The sequence below is a fragment of the Ctenocephalides felis genome, unplaced genomic scaffold (assembly GCF_003426905.1).
Source record: "Ctenocephalides felis isolate EL2017-DRISC unplaced genomic scaffold, ASM342690v1 CF-g0.4_SCAFFOLD_03571, whole genome shotgun sequence".
Lineage (NCBI taxonomy): Eukaryota > Metazoa > Arthropoda > Insecta > Siphonaptera > Pulicidae > Ctenocephalides > Ctenocephalides felis.
Genome location: NW_020539725.1, coordinates 48,785,446 through 48,805,561, shown reverse-complemented (window position 1 = coordinate 48,805,561; position 20,116 = coordinate 48,785,446). Strand labels below are relative to the sequence as shown.

The window sequence follows — 20,116 nt, the reverse complement described above, 5'->3', positions numbered from 1 at the left end:
CTGTTGAGCTACTGCAATCATTGTGTAAGACGTACTAGACATATCATAGTATCAATACTGAATGACGCAGTTCTTTTATAGCTGCTGCCACAAACATTACCTAATTAAAAATAACATAACATAACAATTAAGCATATTTTATTTAAAAATAAATAACTTACTAATTTAGAATGCCAATAAACGAATCAACTATTAAATATATTAAGAAACTAGCAAACCCGACAAACTCCGTTTCGCCACCAGATGGTTTAGTGAGAAAGATGAAGAAATTTTTTGTTTGGTATATTATATTTGAAAAGGAAAAATTTGATTTTATTGCACAACAGTAATGAATTTATTTAGATTACAAAAATGAAGTGTTTTTAGTTGAACTTCTCTGAGTAAATGAAAGTGAATCCGCAAATTATCAGTTTCATGGAAGTGATCTTTTGTAAACCACATTTTTTTGTTTTTTGGTCTGACGTTAACACAAACAAAGCGGATGGTTTTTCAACTCGTGAACAGGCAACGTATAACTGCCCATGTGAAAAACAATGATTTTCTAAATAATCTATTTGAAATTTATCCCGCAAACATCAAGAGATTGGCCTTGCGAGTTGTTATTGCGAACGCAAGGCGAACTGGAAATTGCAATCGTTTGAAGTCAAACCAAATCGCCAGCAATTTTTGATTGAATAGTGAAATTCAGTGCGTGTACATCATTATACTTTACGGCAAGAATTGTTCGTTGACTTAACCAAGCATAATTCTGATAATTCTCACTAATGTCATTACTCGAATTTTTAATTGCGGTGCGTGAAGTTCCAGCAATTTGCAGGCACCACTAATTTTCTTAGCTATAAACCTTGCGGAGCCCGAAACCTTTCTAACAAATGCATAACTGTCGAAATCGGTTGTTCTGGAGTTATATCGTCAGGAAGGAAAATCCAACTTATTTTTATATATGTAGATAATCTATTTGAAATTATTTAGAACAATTGTTGATTATTTTCATTTCTCGAATTTTTAATTACGGTGCGTGAAGTTCCAGCAATTTTCATTAAGGCACGATGCCATGCACCACTAATTTTCTTAGCTATAAACCTTGCGGAGCTCAAAACCTTTCCAACGAATGCAAAATTGTCAAAATCGGTTCGTGCGTTCTGGAGTTATTTCGTCAGGAAGGAAAACCCGACTTATTTTTATATATATAGAAGATTATATAGAGCAATCTGCTGTTATTAAAAAATCAATTAAATTAAAGTTAAAATCAGTTTCAGGTCAGTAGCACTTTCAACAAAAACTATGTCCGATTTGTAAAATGCTTGCAAAAGCAAGATTCAATACAAGCATCACCAGTGCCAGTAGTATTTTTTCATTTCAAAATTTATCAACTTACTTGTGAGAGCCGTTTGATGAGTTTTGCGCGCAATCTCATCGTGTCCATCAACCAAATGACGGTTCATGCCAATATTTGTTTGTGGAATCTGCTTATCTTGGAAGCTAGGATGCTTAAAAAGAGCAATTAATGAATTGTAGTTATCAGCTGAACCTATGCATGCAGCCAAATAACATCTCACAACTTCCCAGCATTGCTGGCGATAGTATGGCTTAGTGGCACTCGATTTTAAAGCTGTGAAGGATATTTCAATAATCTGTAAAATCAATATAAGTAATTAAACATAGTTCAATATGACAAGTTAAAAATATTTAAAAAACTAAAATGCATTAATAGATATGAATTATTTTATTATTTAAAATGGCATAAAATGGTATGATACTGAAATGATACTGAAAAAAATAAAATTGCAAGAATATAAAAATCATTTCCAAATTATAACCTTCTAGATAATAATAACATATTATTTATGCAAAATCCAAAAAATAATCACAATTTTGCAGAATAATATAAAATAACATACCTTGTCCAATGCAAAATCAATTGGTTTTTGATAATCTGCAAAGAGCACTTGGATTGCACAACCTTTCCCTTCTAACTCCTTATAATTTAAACGTTGAGGTTCGATCATCATCTTGCGATTTCCACCTCCAAACTTTCCAAGAACCCTGAAAAATAAATTTAATATTTAATGTTTATTTAATGAATGTTGACATTTAATTACCTATTCACTTTCTAGTTACTTTATTGATAACTTATTCATATTTCAATAGGCAAAGTTATTAAAATTGCAGAAATATTGAAAATGATAAACTTAAAATTAAATATATATTATATATATATATATATATATATATATATATATATATATATATGAGTGGATTACCTAAAAGCAACATGAGCAACAGCATCTGGATTTCTTAGTGTTCTCCATAACGCTTGCATTAACTCTGCTCGTACTGGTTGTATATGTTCATAGAGAAAATCTGGTTGCAAATTATCAACACATAATTCTAAAGTTCGTAATCCTTGACTGATCAATGTGTCAGACCCGTTCAGTGCCGAAACCAATGGGTCCATCAACATTGGTAGGTAAGGCAACAAGGAGCTTAATCTTACAGGCACTGTCAAACATAACTCTACAAATAATATTTTCATATGTTGTTTGTGCAAACCGCTTTGCAGTCGATTTAATCCTTCTAATAAATTAGGCAGTAATGGTAAAAATTCTTTATATAATAGCTCATGACTTCCTCCACCAATTGAACGAAATAATGCTCGCAACAGCAAAAAATAATTATATGGTTTTTGCTGTCATAGCTAAATCCATAGAAGCATTTACAATCCTGTGTAAATGAGGGCGAAGCATATGCTCGTTTTCTGGTGGGAAAATATGTTACACTTCCAAAGACAAGTTTAAATAATCCCAGATATAAATTAGATCTTTCGACATTAGAACCCATTTCTTCCATCCTCTCTAAAAGATATTCCACTAATACTGTAGCAAATATTGGCGAAGTAGATAAGTTAGCTAAAAATGTCTTTGGTATAACTTGCAATGCAGGATTACAATAAATTTGTTCAACCATATAGTCTATAGTTGCAGAAAATATTTCTCTAAATGTTCGAGTATGCATCATCAAAAACTGAAATTAAACAAGATTGCATTAACGAGTGTTCAATTCACAAAACATTCAAAGTGTCCTATCGCATCATTAATGCTGGCACAAACCCCATAAAACAAGACAGATTCACATACAAATACGGTAGAGATAGAGTAAAGCAACTCATGTTATTATTCAACTTACCACACCGCTAAAATGCTCTAAAACCTCCTTTTCTTCCTTATTTCTTGCAGCTGTTGGAACTTGTCTTTGCTGTTGCAACATTTGAGCAGTATTCTGAGAACCAGCATGTAAGTTAGAAGCATTGTTTTGCATACCCATCGAATTAATACTGGAAGTATATAAATCCAATGCTTTTAGAGCCCATTTTACAAGATTTATAAAGACTTCAGTTTCACTTGGGGTAAATTGGATACTGCTGTAGGCTGTCGAATTATCACTCGTTCCAAGCTAAAAGCAATAGATTATATACTCTTTTTAATTGAACACTTAATTTTAATTAGCATATCAATAACAAGATAATTAAAAAAAGGTGATAATAGATTTGTGTTATATCAATAAGAGAATTATGATTCAACATAAAAAAATCTATATTTGTTATTTAGTCAATGACCAACAATAAGGGGACCACACGTCCTGAATTGACCTGGATAATTCAAAGTAAATAGAATAATGGTAAAATAATTCTTTATTTTTCTTTAAATCAAATAAAATAAAAATCTTTATAAACAGCCATATAAAAATAAAATAAAATAATAAATAGAAGTAATAAAAAATGCAGACCTTTAGAGGAGCACATCCCCATGTAATAGTTTTAACACCAAACACTAAAGTTTTAACTAAACTTCTGAAATCTTGAGCACTCATGCTTTGGGCTTGTGATGGTGGAAATCCAAAACATGGCTTATCAGTAGAAGTCATGTTATTAGAACCATCAACAGGCAAATTTACTACGCCGCTCACGGACGATGTTTGGGAATCTGTTTGCGGTGAATTCGAACACTCAACACCGCCTGAAAAGAAATTTATTGATATACATCGAGTTCTAATAAAATATTATAAAAAGCAAAAGCAAAATAACTTGAATTATCGCTATCGGCCTAAAATACAATTTGACACCATCCTCGGATTGTTTTTTACTTATCTACTTTGAATAAATATATTATATAATTTTTCATAGCTCCATAATCATTAAAATATAAACTAAATAAATAAAATTGTCACTAAAAATAATGTTGCAAATTCAGCCAATGCAAATTAATGCTCTCACATGTAATAATACATATACATGTTATAATTACCTGAAGGCTCAACTTTAATTTTATCCTGTTGTGATAATCCTGATTGTGTAGGATTGTGAAGTTGCGGTAATGAAACAAAGCCTGGAACACTGGGTTGAAATTGACTACAATTGAAATTGTTTGGTAATTATAAAAAGAAATCATTATGTGAGACAGTAAGATGTAAACAATGGTTTACAAATGCTCTGTTTTAAATTCAATTTGAAGACACCTTCTACACAGGTGTTCAATTAAAAAATCCCATCTACCAAATACATATTTTACGGTCACATCAAGACCTTAAAAAGGATAGAAATTATATTTCTGCTTGAAGTATAAATATATAAAAAAAAAATATTTTGGATTTTAGGCAATCATAACTTTTTCTGTAGCAAAATTAAAAAGTAGACAAAGAAATATATCAGCCTAATTAAAATAGTAGAACTGAATATTATAGTAAAATCTTTTTGTATATAATATTAACATTTGCAAACTATGATCAAACTAAATCTCATAGTAAATCAATTAATAAAATAAAAATAAATGCAACAAACTTACTTTCTGTTCACAATAAAAGACAATTGCATTTTGGATATCATTTTGAATTTCAGCACAAAAACTTCTAAAATTTTCATAAGTAATTCACGAGATGCTTTTCCTTCTGCTTTAACCCGGATGCAATCGACCATGTTTAACAAAAGTTTACAGGACATAGTTTGAATCGTGACTGGTAGTGTGCAGTCATGAACATTTTTAGAAAATAGCCTAACTGCTCGTGCTAAATCTCTTGCTGATAAACTAGTTCTAATGTGATGAACTAAATCTGCTAAAGTTGAAAAGGCCAAGGGGCGTAGAGATTCATGTGTTGTATAACCACGACCCAACAATATGTCTTCATCAAACAACTGCTCCATGTATTGAACAAAATCTGTAAATATAATTAATTATAACAAATTACTTCTTTTAAACTAAATACTTTAGGCATTAATTCAAAATATATCTTTATATAACATTTTGCACTACTTACTACTTCTTAAATCAGTAGCTAAAATATGTCTTGCTGCAATTAGTAGTTCTCTTCTTAAATGTGCTACTTCATTAGGACATAAAGCAAGTAAACCTAACATTCCTTTCACCATTGACTGAGAATGAGTGGCAACTATGTCTTGGTATAATCGAATTATATAAGCCAAAAAAGATAATGCTTTAATTTGGGCTCCCATAAAATCCACAAATATTTCTCTGTTAAACTGTGGCGAACTTCTATATAATACAAAATTAGTTAAAATCAATTACTACATGAAATAATATTGAAACATCTATTAAGCGATTAAATATACCTATGTCTCGGTGAAGGCTGAAGAGTGATTGTAGACATTATTAATGGTATAAAGTCTGTTATATCAAGTTCACCATTTGGTTTGTTCAGTTGATACAAAAATACCATAACTATTGGAAGTTCTTGCAGAACTTTCAGGGATAATGTAGCTTTTGGTAAAATACTTATCTAGAAAAATAGTTGTGTAATCATTATACACACACCCATAAAAGTACATGTACATCTTGTCCTAACGGCACATGAAATCCATACTTCTCATTAAAAAAGAAGTAGAATAAAATGTTTCATATAATATCATGTTTTATATATTAGATAAAATACAAAAAAATAATAAAAACACTTGTTTTGGAACACAACGTTACATTAGAACACTGAGAAAAATTTGGATACATAATTTTTCATTCAAAATTTAATGTCATTTATTACTTACAGTTTGATAAAGATTTGTAGAATTTGCCGTGTGAGGTCGTTGCTCACAATGAACTAACGTGACAGTGTATGTAGAACTTAACACCTGCTCTAGATTGAGATCAGTTATATCTTTAACTCTAATTGGTGGTTTAGGTTCAAATATTTTATTTAAGTGGCTTGGTAATTCACTATACACTCCTTTCACAAACTGCATAAACCTTTGAATCTGAAATTATTTTCCTAATATTTATAATACTCGATTCATAATACTTTTAATATGTATATATTATTATTATTATTAATATTGTATATTATTATTTATATGGCAATGATAAGTCAATGAAAAAAAAAAATTACTTACATCAGCATTTAATGAGGTCCTATATTGTTTGTGTAATTCAATTATAATTCTTAAGCAAACTAAGACATTTTCTTCATTCTCAATTTCTAATAATTTCAGCGTAAGTGACAATATTAAAGGCACATAAGATCTTAATCGTTCATTAGTTGGAAGACGGTGAATCATTTCCAGAATGTGCTTTCTAACTTGTTGAATATTATGGTCTGATATAAATTGAGGCTCTGTTTTCTCCAATATTTTTAAAAATATAGGTATTGAGTGTTTTAAAAACTGAGGATATTCTGACGAGTTCATAATAATCTGCAGCATAGAAAAATTAAGTAAAAACATTTAGACACACACACATATATATGTATATATATATATATATATATATATATATATATATATATAAGAATTTAGATAATCTTTATAGTTCTATATATTCAATATATAAATATATCAGTAAAGTTAATAAATGCATATAAGAAATTACTTCAAAATTTTCAGTAAGCATTTGTGCAGCCTTAAGTTTATTTTCATCTTTTGCAGTTTCATTTTCAATCATATCAACAAAACTACAGAAGTAGTTCATTTGTGCTACTGGATCAGCCATGGGTGGAACTACCAGCTCCAGCTGAACTGGTGGAGCCATTATTGTTTTTTCAGAACTTTGCTGAAATACAAAAATTGTAAACAAACTTGTACAAGCCTATAATAAATGAATAAAAAAGCTAAATATAATAATTTTTGTAATAATAACAATCTTGCTGATGATTATTATTTACATTTATCTAATTTGTAATAGTCCTAGGTGATTATGGCAATATACAAAAATAAGGTCTTAGATACTATAGTAAATAGTATAGATCATAAATATGTCTATAAACTTATATTTTATAAACAATTTTGAATTTGTAAAAAATTTGGTTTATTAAGAAAGTTTAATAATGGGACATCACATCAATTAAAATAGGAACTTTAAAAAAAATATTTTAAATTCGCTCGTTTTGAATCTAGTTGAAACGTTCAGTGTAAAATATTTAAAGAAAATTTTAATATAATATAAATAAAACTGACACTGATAATCTACCGTATAGGAATACGGTTAAACACGATAGTATGGTATTGTAATATACATATTAGACATATTCACATAAATAAAAGATAAATAAATAAACAATTAATTATCATTAATAAAAAAAACGTGCGTAAATTACCAAAAACTTTTAAATGTAAAATATTCATTCTAACCAATAAACAAAATCTGTGACAGGCACATCGTCAAGCGTAAACAGATTAATTTCGCTACACTAGTAATAAGCGTTATATCAACGAACAGTTGTCTTTAACCGTTTCTTCCCCGTTAACGCCACAACCGTTTTGTAAAACGAAACAACTAGTAATTTGGTATCATACTCTTCTTTTATCTATGGTCGGGCGGCCATCTTGTTAACATCACTGTCAAGTGTACATCAGGGACTATGTAATGACTATATCCCTAATTATATTTAATTAATTTATGCTGCAGATCGTGTAATTAATTAATTAAAATAATTGGCATAAACAATGTATCGTGAAACATTCATAAAAAGCTAAAAAATGGGCATGTGTTGGTGTTTAAGTGTACATTCAATGATCATAATTATCTTTTAAAGGGCTTCTAATTGTTATCAATATTATAATCAAACATTTTGTTTACAGCTAATCCTTTATTTATATATTTTTAATTGTTAAATGTATATATATATATATAATATATATATATATATGTGTGTGTGTGTGTGTGTATGATTTGTAGTTTATGCCTAGAGCTTTTCAGCATACCCATTTAATATCTAATAGTAAGTTTATAAGAGTCTCTAACTTAAGTCATGTGCTGTGTGAAGACTTCTCGATGTGCGAAGGGCAGTTTCCCCTTCCTCCTTCCTCCTCCCTCCTTCCCTTACACTCTTCTTTTACCTATGCTTTCCAGTCTGGTCTACAAATTGGCCATGTCAATTCGAGCTGGATTCGATCTGTCTAACATCCGCTTCCATAGTCCATGTGACGTTCCAAAGTTGCCATACACTCTAATCACTCGGCTATTGGATTAATTGAAAAAACACGTTATTATCATATTCTTATATTGTTTGAATAGTGAATTTTAATAAATCATAAGTTCTCCATACATGTCTCTTATTCATCACCTATCTCTAACCTTTCCCTTTCTATCAATTGCAGTCGAGTGCGATCTTTTTATATTAGAAGTATTGTTCATGTTTTTTCCGAACTTCTAAGGTCCGAATTCTAAGGTCGAAATGCGCCACCTACAATTAATACCCTGAACTAATATTCTACGATTCCGAAAACCTAGGATTTGATTTAATCCGACGCTTTCGAGAATCGACCCAAGAAACTCCTAACCAAGACGGCTACGACTAAACGCTCTCGGCTATTCGATTCTTGACTACTACCATTACTACTGCTTTTTTCGGAAACGCTTTTGTCTACATCAGGGTTCCATTTGACTTCTTTTAGTTGAATTAGTATTCCATTTCGTATCTACCGCTGATGAAGTGAAAACCGCAATTTTGAAAAACCTGGCACCATGTTTTTTACAAATACTTATTTTTCGGTTCTGGAGTCAATCCGAGGAACCTCAGACCGCCGTGACGTCCACTTAGCGCTCTTGGCTACACAACTTTTTAAACGGGTATGTTTTTGATAGAAAAGTCTTTTGTCTAATTTGAGGGACCCAAGAATTTTTTTTAAATAAATATTTTACATTCTAACGAGACAGGATTATCTTGTTCAGAGATTCGAAGTACAGCACCATTGGAATACTGCTACTGCTGCTTAATGACCTCGGCCATGGAGTGTCACAAGAAGCTGTGTTTCTGCTCGTGTTCTTGTAAGTACTGCTATTTTGTGGTTGATTGTGTTTGAATGTGAATTTCGCCAAAACTTGCCGTAGGGCAGTTATATTGTATATTTACTTATTTATGTAGTTTTATATAAGTATGTAAAGTGAAATTCATGCTTTTTTTGTTCATATTATTTTATATTTTTAATAAAATTCTGCGCGTTAACTATCTCGTCCACGACAACCATTATTATGTACTATATAAATGTGGTGTGCTTCTGGTTACATTCAATTCAGGAGTTATAAATAAAATTTATAAGGTATTTACTATCGTTAGCTAGTTTTATAAATGTGTATATGGAGTGTATCAGATTGCATATACATTTGAGCGTTTAAAACCGATTTATAATAGTTCAACTTCTAATATGACCTTATGATTTACTCAAAAAATTATTAAAACCACTGAAAATTATGAACTAATTAGTATTAACTTTATGTATGACAAAATCGATTTTTTATATTTAACCAAAGTACATATTTACTCTTAGTTAATAAAAAAAAGTGCGCGTAAGGATCACACGCGATTGAAGTAAAACTTTTAATATTGTATGAGTAGGCAATTAAGATAAAAATAAAAAACATCATATTTGAATTTTAAAAATCATCTATTAATAATCACATAACATCAATAATAATAAGATCTCCTGAGAATCGGCACAGCTGTCCTACTGATATTAAGAGTTTGAATATGATGTGCAGCTTTTTTCCTAATTTTGTTACCTATCTTACCAGGAAATTCAAACCATAAACGTAGAAGTTCATCATTATCGCCACGTTCTATGTACACTAATTTTCCTACACAACCATTAGCTAAGCCATCACTTACATCAATATTAGTTGTTATTATGTAAAATTTATTCAGAACTAAAATTATTTCATACGGCAAACCCCCGGTATCAATAACCGATTTTTGTGAAACTGCTGACGAATGTATGATAGGTATGATTGTTGATCTGTTGCATGGCAACCTACATAAATATCCGTGACAGTAGATATTATTTTGTCTTCAACGAGATTCAGTATAAATTTATTATATTCCATGACACATTTATTCCCTAAGAAAAGTCTTATTCCATGAGGAAATAATACAGTAACCTCTTCTTTTGTAAAAAAACGTGATTCAATTAATGCAAGTTCATATAGGGTTTAGCGTTCGACTTACGCATGACATGACGAGAGTGGATCGCGACTCGCGACATCAGCGCCTACCTGCGTCGTAGTGTTCAACTTCACGTTGGCGTTTTCGTTGCATTTGTACGGATTTACACCCGTGTCGCGCCTAGAGAAATTTTTACACCCATATCGCGCCTAAAGAAGTTTTACTTCAAAAGACAATTGGACTGGCTAAAATTCTTTCAAAATTTTGAAATCGCGCTGTAAAGGTGGCTGCGCACTAATAAACGCAACCACTTACAGCTGCCAGACGGCCCATACCCTAACCGAGAGAGCGCCAAGAACCACATATCAAAAAACCAGCCTGCATAAAATTCTTTCTCGAAAACGTTGCTAGTTCCCGGACCATCAGGGCTACTATCCTGATTGAGGTTCAAGAGAAACCTGAATCAAGCAAAAAGTATTAATATGGAACCGCAATGTTTTAAGGTTTCTGTAATAAGCATATAAATTATTTTTTTTTACAAATGTACCATTAATATTATTGGTTACTTACTATTTAATCATTTATTTTGTAATATGATAATAAATTTATCTAGATTTACATTAGTAGTTGACACTTGAAGCGTAGAATATGTTTTTAGAAAGATGATGCGCTTTACTGTTAAAACAAATGACTGGATTTGTCTCTTATAAAATAAGAAATGCTACTTATATAATCTTACCTTAAATTACACCGTCAACTTGTTTCTTCTCACAATAATCGAGTAGTAAGATAATAGAAAATGTTTATCCCTTGAATTGAAAATTATAATCATATAAATAATTAATGAGCATGATGTCTAACTGACTTCAAAATCAATAAAGTATATTATTGCAAAAACTTAAATATTTTCTATCTTTCTATATTTATTTATTTAGAGTATAACTAAATTGACCCAAATTTAGTAATTGAATTTGACTCAATCATCGATATTTTTGTAATTTGTTTTGTAATTGAATTGGGTCATTACTCACCGATATGGTATCACAGTTATTAACTATTGAATATACGATTTATATTGTTATAGATTTCACTATCACATAATGCATATTTTCAATTAAATTTCAGAATCTCTCATGCACGCAAATTATATTGATAAATATCCGAGTAAAAAAAATACACAATGAGCAGCGGAAATTTCCAGTAAAGAAGTTTATAGATTATTAGTCAGCCGAGCATTAGGAATTTAAATATTGAAATATGCGTATGAATCTTTGTTTAATAATTTTCTGAGTAATTTTAATAATAAGATTGTGAAATTATTTGAATGTATACATTTTGAAAATTTGATCGAGTGTACAAATTTTAGTTGCAAACCAGAAACGAATATTTGCCAAATTTATTTTGTTTTATGATGGTAATTCAGGATATATCAGATACAAATTTACTTGATAAATTCTACAATTATAAATTTAAAATGAATTTAACAAAATGCTTAAAATAGCAAAAAGTGTGTAATAGTAACAATAAAATGCAGTAATATTGGTTCTTTTCCTTTCATTTCCAAAAGCAAACAATGATAAGGTAATTTCTTCTCCAAACCTGTAAAAATATGAATTATGTAATTAATATATAATAATATAATATATAAATTATGAATACTTATGATTTTATCAAATTCAACACATATCATTTATTGTTTGGTCAATTCAAAGAAATTTGAACTACAACATATGATTTTATTAACTATATATATGCACAGTGTCCCAGAACTTAATGTCAAGCCGAAATAGAGTATTAACTCTCCGAAACAATTACAGAAAAAAATATCTCACCTTGTTTGTAAATTGTGAGCTTTTTTAAGTGCAATCTAGAGCTTTGGTAAAATAATGATCTTTTTCAGTTATTGTGGTTAATATACAGTAATTAAACATTGGAACAGCAACCGTCAATAATATTTAAGGGAAGACCACAATAAAAAATAATAACACAATTACAACAATTTTACAAGTTTACAACAATTAAGATATTTTGTTGATCTATGAATTTAAAATTTTTAAACTTTGATAGGTCCGACCTTAAAAAAATGTACCAAAGTGTGTTGGCAAGTTTTATCAAAAGATGGTGCATTTAATCAGGATTACAAAAAGGTAAAATATTTAATAATTTTATTATAGAAAATTTTTGAGTAAAAAATAAAACAATGTGAAATCATTACCGCTTCACGTTAAATTCTGAGACACCCTGTTTATATATTGTGTCTAATAACTCATTTGAGTTAAATTTGAATTCACCAACCAGAAAATTTATATATATATATATATATACTAGCATACCCAGCCTCGCGTTGCGACGGCCCTTATTAAAATCCACCTGATTGAAATTCGAATCTGTTTGACAACCAACATTTCAAACTTTTGTAATAAAAAATCCATATCAATCCCAAAATAAATAAAATCTGGATTCAAATTTGAATTTGATGGATTAATACTATTGATAAAAGTGTTTTTTTTTAACTTAAATAATAAATAAAATGAAATAATTAAAGATTTGAATAAATGAGTACATTACAAAATTTATAATAAATAACTAAGTGACTTTTATAAATTTGTTATGTGTGTGTGTGTGTGTTTGCATGCTTTATTCTGTAAACAAGCATATAAACCCTTTAATACCACGTGACGCCTGCACATAAAATCACTTTTTAGCGCCTGCGCAATAGATTTGTTGCGCATCTCTTATAAAGCACTGACCTATTCTCACATGGACTTTTTTGTTATGTAAACAAAGTCAAGGCGAGGGTTCCCCACTGCTTCAAATATTAATTAAATTATAATCACAATTAAATAAAAATTAAAAGTTCTTAAAAATACACTCGATTACATACTATTTACATAAGCTCTTCTAAAATATTTCTGATACCAAAAATCGGAATCGGAACTTGATATATGTCTGTATTAGAGGAAACTTGTAATTGTTATATTGATCTTATTTAAAATTTCTGAGAGAGTCATATGAAGCTACTTCTAAAATTAACAGTTAACTATGCATTTTTCATTACAAAAATATATTATATTCAAATTGAATAAATATAATCAACTGCCAATTAAAATATAAATTTGATATGTTCTCAGTAAAATATGTATGTAATTCGTTAAAATGTTTTTCAGAGGTCACAAAGTTGAACGCACTTCTTTGAAAAATGTGTGGCAATGAACGTTTTTATGACGTAAAAATTTTATGAAGCATCTTCTCTAGAAATTTGAGATTGGTGTGCACTTTCTATTTTTGCTTGGTCTATTACACACGTTGTGTTTATGCTAAAATAGAAGTCACATGTCTATCTTTCTATATTTGTATTACAGTAGAACTCCAATTATCCGAATTAATGGGGACCGGGACCGATTCGGATAATCAAATATTCGGATAATCAAATATTCGACGTTTTTTTTAAAAAAATTGCCATTGGAGAGAAAAAAAGTTACGTTTTGATATTGCACTATTTTTTTATTGAATTGAATAAAAAAAACATGACATTTTCACATGTTTTAAATATAAATAAAATGTACTTATGTACAAGTTTAGAAATAAAAATCATTGTTTTGTAAACATCTCCTTCAAAACAAAACAAACAACGTGCCTACACTGGCTTTGGTGAAAGAATAATAGCGCACTTAGACTTTTTTTGGACAATTTTTTTTCTGAAAGTGATTCGGATAATCGGCGATTCGAATAATTGGAGTTCGGATAATTGGAGTTCGGATAATTGGAGTTCGGATGATTGGAGTTCGGATAATTGGAGTTCGGATAATTGGAGTTCTACTGTAGTTGATTTTTTACAGTTTGCACATCTTATTACAAAACTTGACGGTGTAAATAAGTTCATCACATAAAGCGTGTTTTCTTTTTAAGGGTAAGGTTATAAGGATAAGTTAGTAATCGCAAAAAATTGAGAATGAAATGAGGTTTCTGCAAAATTCAAAAAATTTCAAAATTTTACGGTACGAGAAGTTCCGGCAGTTTTCCTTAAAAGGCACGGAGCAATGCACCACTAGTTTTGAAATTTCAATTATAATGTAATATAGATGCATTATATGCACTTAACATAGGTATTTAAACATATGCCGAATGCGGCTTTGTTCGGGCAGTTGGCCCATGCGCGAATGCGCGAATAGGCATGTATGCGTCCCAGGTCTGTCGGTGTGTTCGTCGCGATGTGCCGCGCATCTAATACCGTGGTATAAACTCTGATGCGCTCTCGTTCCCCCTCGCAGTCTTGCTTCAGAGTTCAACAAGTACGGTTCGTACTTCATACGAACATTCTATCAAAGAACGGCCACGGACTCACACAATAAATATTCACATATACAACTGCGATACCGAATATCCACAAAGCCAAATCGACGAACAATTCCAGTCGAAGCTTCTGGATCGTTCCCCGTGCGCTGTATTCTAGTACCGATACCGACTGTTTACCGTACCGGCCAACGTTGAATGAGTGAAAACTTGCATCAAAACGTGTTTGGAACAATCAAAACAAACCCAAAAAGTTATCTTGCATTGGGGTCATTGACAAATTTCAGTATCACTTTTGTTATTATTATTAAATCAAAAGTGGGTGATTGCGCCGAAAGTGTATAACTAAAATTAACAGCACATGCATCGAATCTCTGAAGATACTAGTTTAAAAATTTTCCGTGTCGCGAGGTGTGAAATTGGCCATTGCGTCATAGCTCGGGATTTGTATGGTGATTTGGTGTTAAAAACTTGTAGCAGCAATTGATCGATCAAGATCATTCATAGCTTTTGTGCTCTGATGTAATAGTGATCAAAGTTAAGCAATCTATCAAGGAATTTTGAAACTTGACAAGATTGCCGTTGAAGAAATTTGAAAGGCTTCCAAATACAATAATCTGTTATATACACTTAAAAAAGTTAATAGTTAATAAATATCTCTAACACCAAAAGCAGTTGTTAGAATAGTTTTGGTTTATCATATCAAGAACACCAAAGCTTTAGTAGTCCATTTGTCACTTATAACCGTGACAATAGGTACCAGAACTTATCAATTCCGAAAAGATTTAGATAAATACCATAAATCAACAAGATGGCGTTCATGATGCCGGTAATGAAAAACGATTGGGATATCTACAAATCCAATAGGTCCCGCAAGACCTCCGAATGTTCCAACAGTAGTGGCTGTAGAAGTCGCAAAGTTTCGGAATGTCGCAGCGAATGTCAAAGTTCTTTGTCATCATCCCCAAGTGGCGCTGAATTCATCCCTTCGCCACACAGGAGTTACAGCTATTCGCATTCGTCAAGCTATCATCCTCCACAGACTGCCATGCAACAACGGCAGTTTTCAAGAAACTCGTCCAAATCATCTTTGGGACAATCGCCCGCTAAAAGCATTTCCAATAGTCCGCCAAAAAACGGAACGAGTACGAGTTCAGGAAGCTTAAACAAGTTTCATACCAGGCTGGTAGATAAGCTAAAGCGATCGTTGAAACGCGATGGTTCTGCTGGAACCGATGAAAGATCTTCATGATATGGTGACAAGGTAGAAGGGAACGAGGTAAAAGAAGCGTGGTGCAAGCCGAGGTCAAAGTCGCTGTCCGTTCCCAGAGAGGTGGTCGGGAGATTCGAGTTTGTTGGAGCTAAAGGTATAAAATAGAGTAACGATTGTTATTTAAACCATACGCAATATCGTTATGAAATAAATAATAACGATTGCAAGTCAACATTTCACAACTTTCCCGCCAATAATAACTACACAAGAAATACCATATCATATCTCTATTAAATCGTAATAATGTGAAAGTGAGGTTAATTGAAAAAAAAATGTAATATGATACATTTTCTGTTACATTTTTTATTTATATTACGATATTGCGTCTGGTTTAAAAAGAATGCAAGATTAGGTGAAGATCGAATATTGAAATATTTAATAGATACATAATGTAGGACAAGTCATATTTAGTTAAGGAAGTTTTGAGGAATGAAGATTTCTTTAAATAAGGTTTCTAAGTATATGTTAAATATTAAGTTCTGTAGGCGAATGAAATTAATAAGAATTCGTAGACCAAAAGTTTTAATTGGCTAAAATTGGCAATTTAAAAAGAAAATATAAAATTATACCGAAGATGGTTATATACAAAAATTTCGTACAAACAGGTAGATTCTTATTACTATTTCTATTTATTGATACTCAAATATTTATAAACTTTGGTTATCATTTTTTAAGAAAAAAGAGTTCATTTCACAGTCACAATCATAGACAATCCAATTGATAAATCCGATTTCTATTAAACATTTATTAATCTGTTAAAAATATCTTATGTTTAAATTTTGAGTATCAATACTAATAATATAAGAAATTAAATTAAAATGTAGTCAAATCATTATACAAAAATTAACTATAAACGCATATATAACCTGCTTAATGCTACTTCAAATATAGAATTCGCGTAAGAGCATTATATAGTAGTTCCATGCAAAAGTAGTCTATATTTTTTTAAAATATAAATATCAATAACTAAAATAAGCCTTTGAAATCTAAAAATATTATAACGCTTTATATTAGATGTATTAGGATGGTTCCAAAATGTTAAAACAAAAAATATTTTGCTCTCACCCCGTTAATTATTTTATTTTTATTATATCTGTTTTTTTGAATTTCTAAATTGTGCAATAATTCAATATTCATATAATATTATTTACCTTCAGTTTGAAAGAATATTAATCTTATTTGAAAAAATATTATGGGCTGAGAGAAAAAACTGAAGATATGACATTTTTGAATCATTTTAATAAAAGTGCATATGCATTCTAGTTATAAGAAAACAAGTGCTAATTTATATTTTTTCGTTGCACTGTAGCTTAGAAATGTTGAGTATTATTATTTATCGCTTTACTAATATATAACTGCTTATGAATGTGATAAAAATTGGATATTATTATTATTTTTTATTAATAATTATGAGAACTAAGATTAATTTTAATTTTTTATTCAGTGATAATAAAATTTTTGTCACTAATAAGTAAAACTTCTGAAACAATATAAACTTCTCGGTTATCTTTTAATTTCATATAAATTTTATATTATTTAATTAACATTCTTTTTATGAAATTTTGAACCTGTATTTGCTATGTCATTAATTAATTTTAGTTATATTCTAACCTAGATATATTTGGATTTGTTTTCTACAATATATTAAGAATATTAAATAGGTTATGCGTGCAAGGAGCAACAAAATACAAATAATACTGATTTTGTATTATTATTGAATACATATGAATTATATTATTGACAAATTGCAACATTGAAAAAGTAACATTAATTAATGTGCGCATACCTTATTTAAAGTTGAATTATATTAATATTAAGACTTATCACGCTTATTCAAAAATAGATATGTAATGACTTGATAATTTGGATGTGAAAATAGTATTAATCAAGCAACATAGTTGTCACATCTCACAAAAGATGAAAAATTTACGATATAAAATTTTTAGGCTAACTTTATAACTAGTATAATATGAAGTCAACACTAGCAGAATTACTTTAAACAAAATTTAAATAGAGGTTATTTTAAATTAATTTATTTGAAACTATTCCTTCAGTCACCAATTTATTAATATTTTTTCTCTAAATATTATAATTTAAATAATGAAAAGTACATTTTTCGAGCCTTTCACCAAAAGCCCTGAATTCAAAATGTTTTTCTTTATTTAATTGAGATCTGTGATAAAAATAAACTTATTGACTAAAAATATTAAAATCCAAAAATATACAAATAAATAAAAATTAGAATTTACAAAATTCATTAGAAGAAATTGTTTTTCGATATAGATGTGGGACCATAATTGTCGTTCCTTCTGTTAAGACAATAACGACTATATTTAAAATCCCTTCTGTAGAAATCTAAAATCAATTCTTCGATCAACTTTAAGACTGTGTTTAACCAATCCTTTTAGAAATTTACAAATGAAGCCAAAATTAAATTTTGAAGGAAGAACCTAAACAATATCTAGTTATTTAAAACTTATATTATGACTGCCAGAAAGCCTAAGTCGTAATAATAGTATCAATAAACTATTCGTAGGTAATTAGATACTATGAGCATTTCACTGAAAATATTTCGTTAATATGAATTAATTAATATCTGTACATATAACAGATTGCTAATTTTTATTTTTTCAATTGTTTATGAATGCTATTACGTTGAAAAAATTACACATATCTATCAATATTAAATAATTACAATTTCGGAACAGATCTCAAACACTTTCAAGTTCGTTACATGAAAATTGATAATTAATATTCAGTAAAAGTTTGTAGGTAAATGTAATTTTAGAATTTTAAAATCGTATACATGTAAGAAATAAGGTTTTTGCTAACATGAAAGTCATTTTATCAGACGTCTTATGTTTAATTATTAACATAAGCTAAAACTAAAAAAATGCATTTTTGCTATTTTTTCTTAATTTATTTAATGACATTGCTTCATCAAAATTTTATTTTATGAAAGTTGTAAATGAATGCTTTATTATAATTAGTTGAAAATCAGGTATATTTGATAATATATGTTTTTTTAAAATGATGTCATCAAATATTTTAAAATATCAACACATTCAAAAATCTCTTTAGTTAAGTCATTTTAATACATTGATGTTTTCGTATCATTTTAAATGCATTACTGAACTTGTGTATGAATGTCTTGTATGTATATATATATATATATATATATATATATATATAATTTGCGTTCATACACCATATGAAATTTTGTGTTTGTATATTACAAAAATGGATAAAAATATTATTTTTGTATTTGATATATTTGCATGAGTATTCATACAGATATGATGTGTATGCATGCATATATATTTCTTACGAAAAGATTTATTAATCTGAACATCTTCAAAAGTTCTTCTTATAGAAGAGCAAATATAAATATTAAAGCTTAAATTCTAAACAGTATTTCATAATAGTTATGAAATACTGAATGACTCACATATGTAATTTATTTATTTATATATTATATATAATTGTTATATGCACCGTATGTGAATATAATCGTAATAGATAACGAACTGAGTCATTTATTAAAAATGCCATAATAGCAGGATTAAATATAAATCGTTATAGATTATATCGATAAAAAAAACATTGACGAATAATAATTTTTTAGTACGTAATCTACTATTGATAAATTCATATACGGTGCAATGTGAGACTCAGGCAAAAAAAAAATATACAGCACACTTCAAATTTAATAGAAATATTGAATTTATTTTTATAAAAAAACTAATGCATGGCACATTCTGTTTTATTTAGAAAATCTGTTAATAAATCAAATCAATAATTTCTTCATCAGCTACGGTTTACTAATTTATATGATGTTGCTCAAAATTTGTTTGATTATATGTTATGTATGCACTTGTTTTTGCATGAAAGGTATTTATAAAAAGGATACTGCTGAGATTGACTGCCTAAATTTATGAACATTATAGAGACAAGATTATATACTTATAAGTTTTAATTAGTGTTAAATATATGTATATCTTTATTATGTATAATGTTTTGTAATGATAATAAACTATATCTATATACAAAATTAGTAATTTCAATTGATTACATTGTTCAGGCATTTTAATTGTAGAGTTGTTAACTGACGATTTCAAGATTTTTGGCTAAAAGGCCAACAAAAGATTCAAATTTCGGATGACATACACATAC

At 29.3% G+C, this 20,116-nt stretch overlaps 2 protein-coding genes across 2 annotated transcripts in view; one reads left to right on the top strand and one right to left on the bottom strand.

Moving 5' to 3' along the window:
* Positions 1-7,035, bottom strand: part of LOC113386888 (transcription-associated protein 1-like) — a 30,364-nt gene extending 23,329 nt beyond the window's left edge. Inside the window, 9 exon segments of the mRNA XM_026624646.1 lie at positions 3,187-3,453; positions 3,787-4,016; positions 4,305-4,408; positions 4,842-5,211; positions 5,311-5,546; positions 5,624-5,790; positions 6,053-6,259; positions 6,395-6,694; positions 6,870-7,035. Of these exon segments, the coding sequence (XP_026480431.1) occupies positions 3,187-3,453; positions 3,787-4,016; positions 4,305-4,408; positions 4,842-5,211; positions 5,311-5,546; positions 5,624-5,790; positions 6,053-6,259; positions 6,395-6,694; positions 6,870-7,028 (2,040 nt within the window). The 5' untranslated portion in view covers positions 7,029-7,035.
* Positions 7,036-14,669: 7,634 nt separating this feature from the next.
* On the top strand, positions 14,670-16,637 carry LOC113384475. Its single transcript, XM_026622193.1, has one exon. The coding sequence runs from the start codon at positions 15,482-15,484 to the stop codon at positions 15,920-15,922; it is 441 nt and encodes a 146-aa protein (XP_026477978.1). The 5' UTR covers positions 14,670-15,481; the 3' UTR covers positions 15,923-16,637.
* Positions 16,638-20,116: the final 3,479 nt, after the last annotated feature.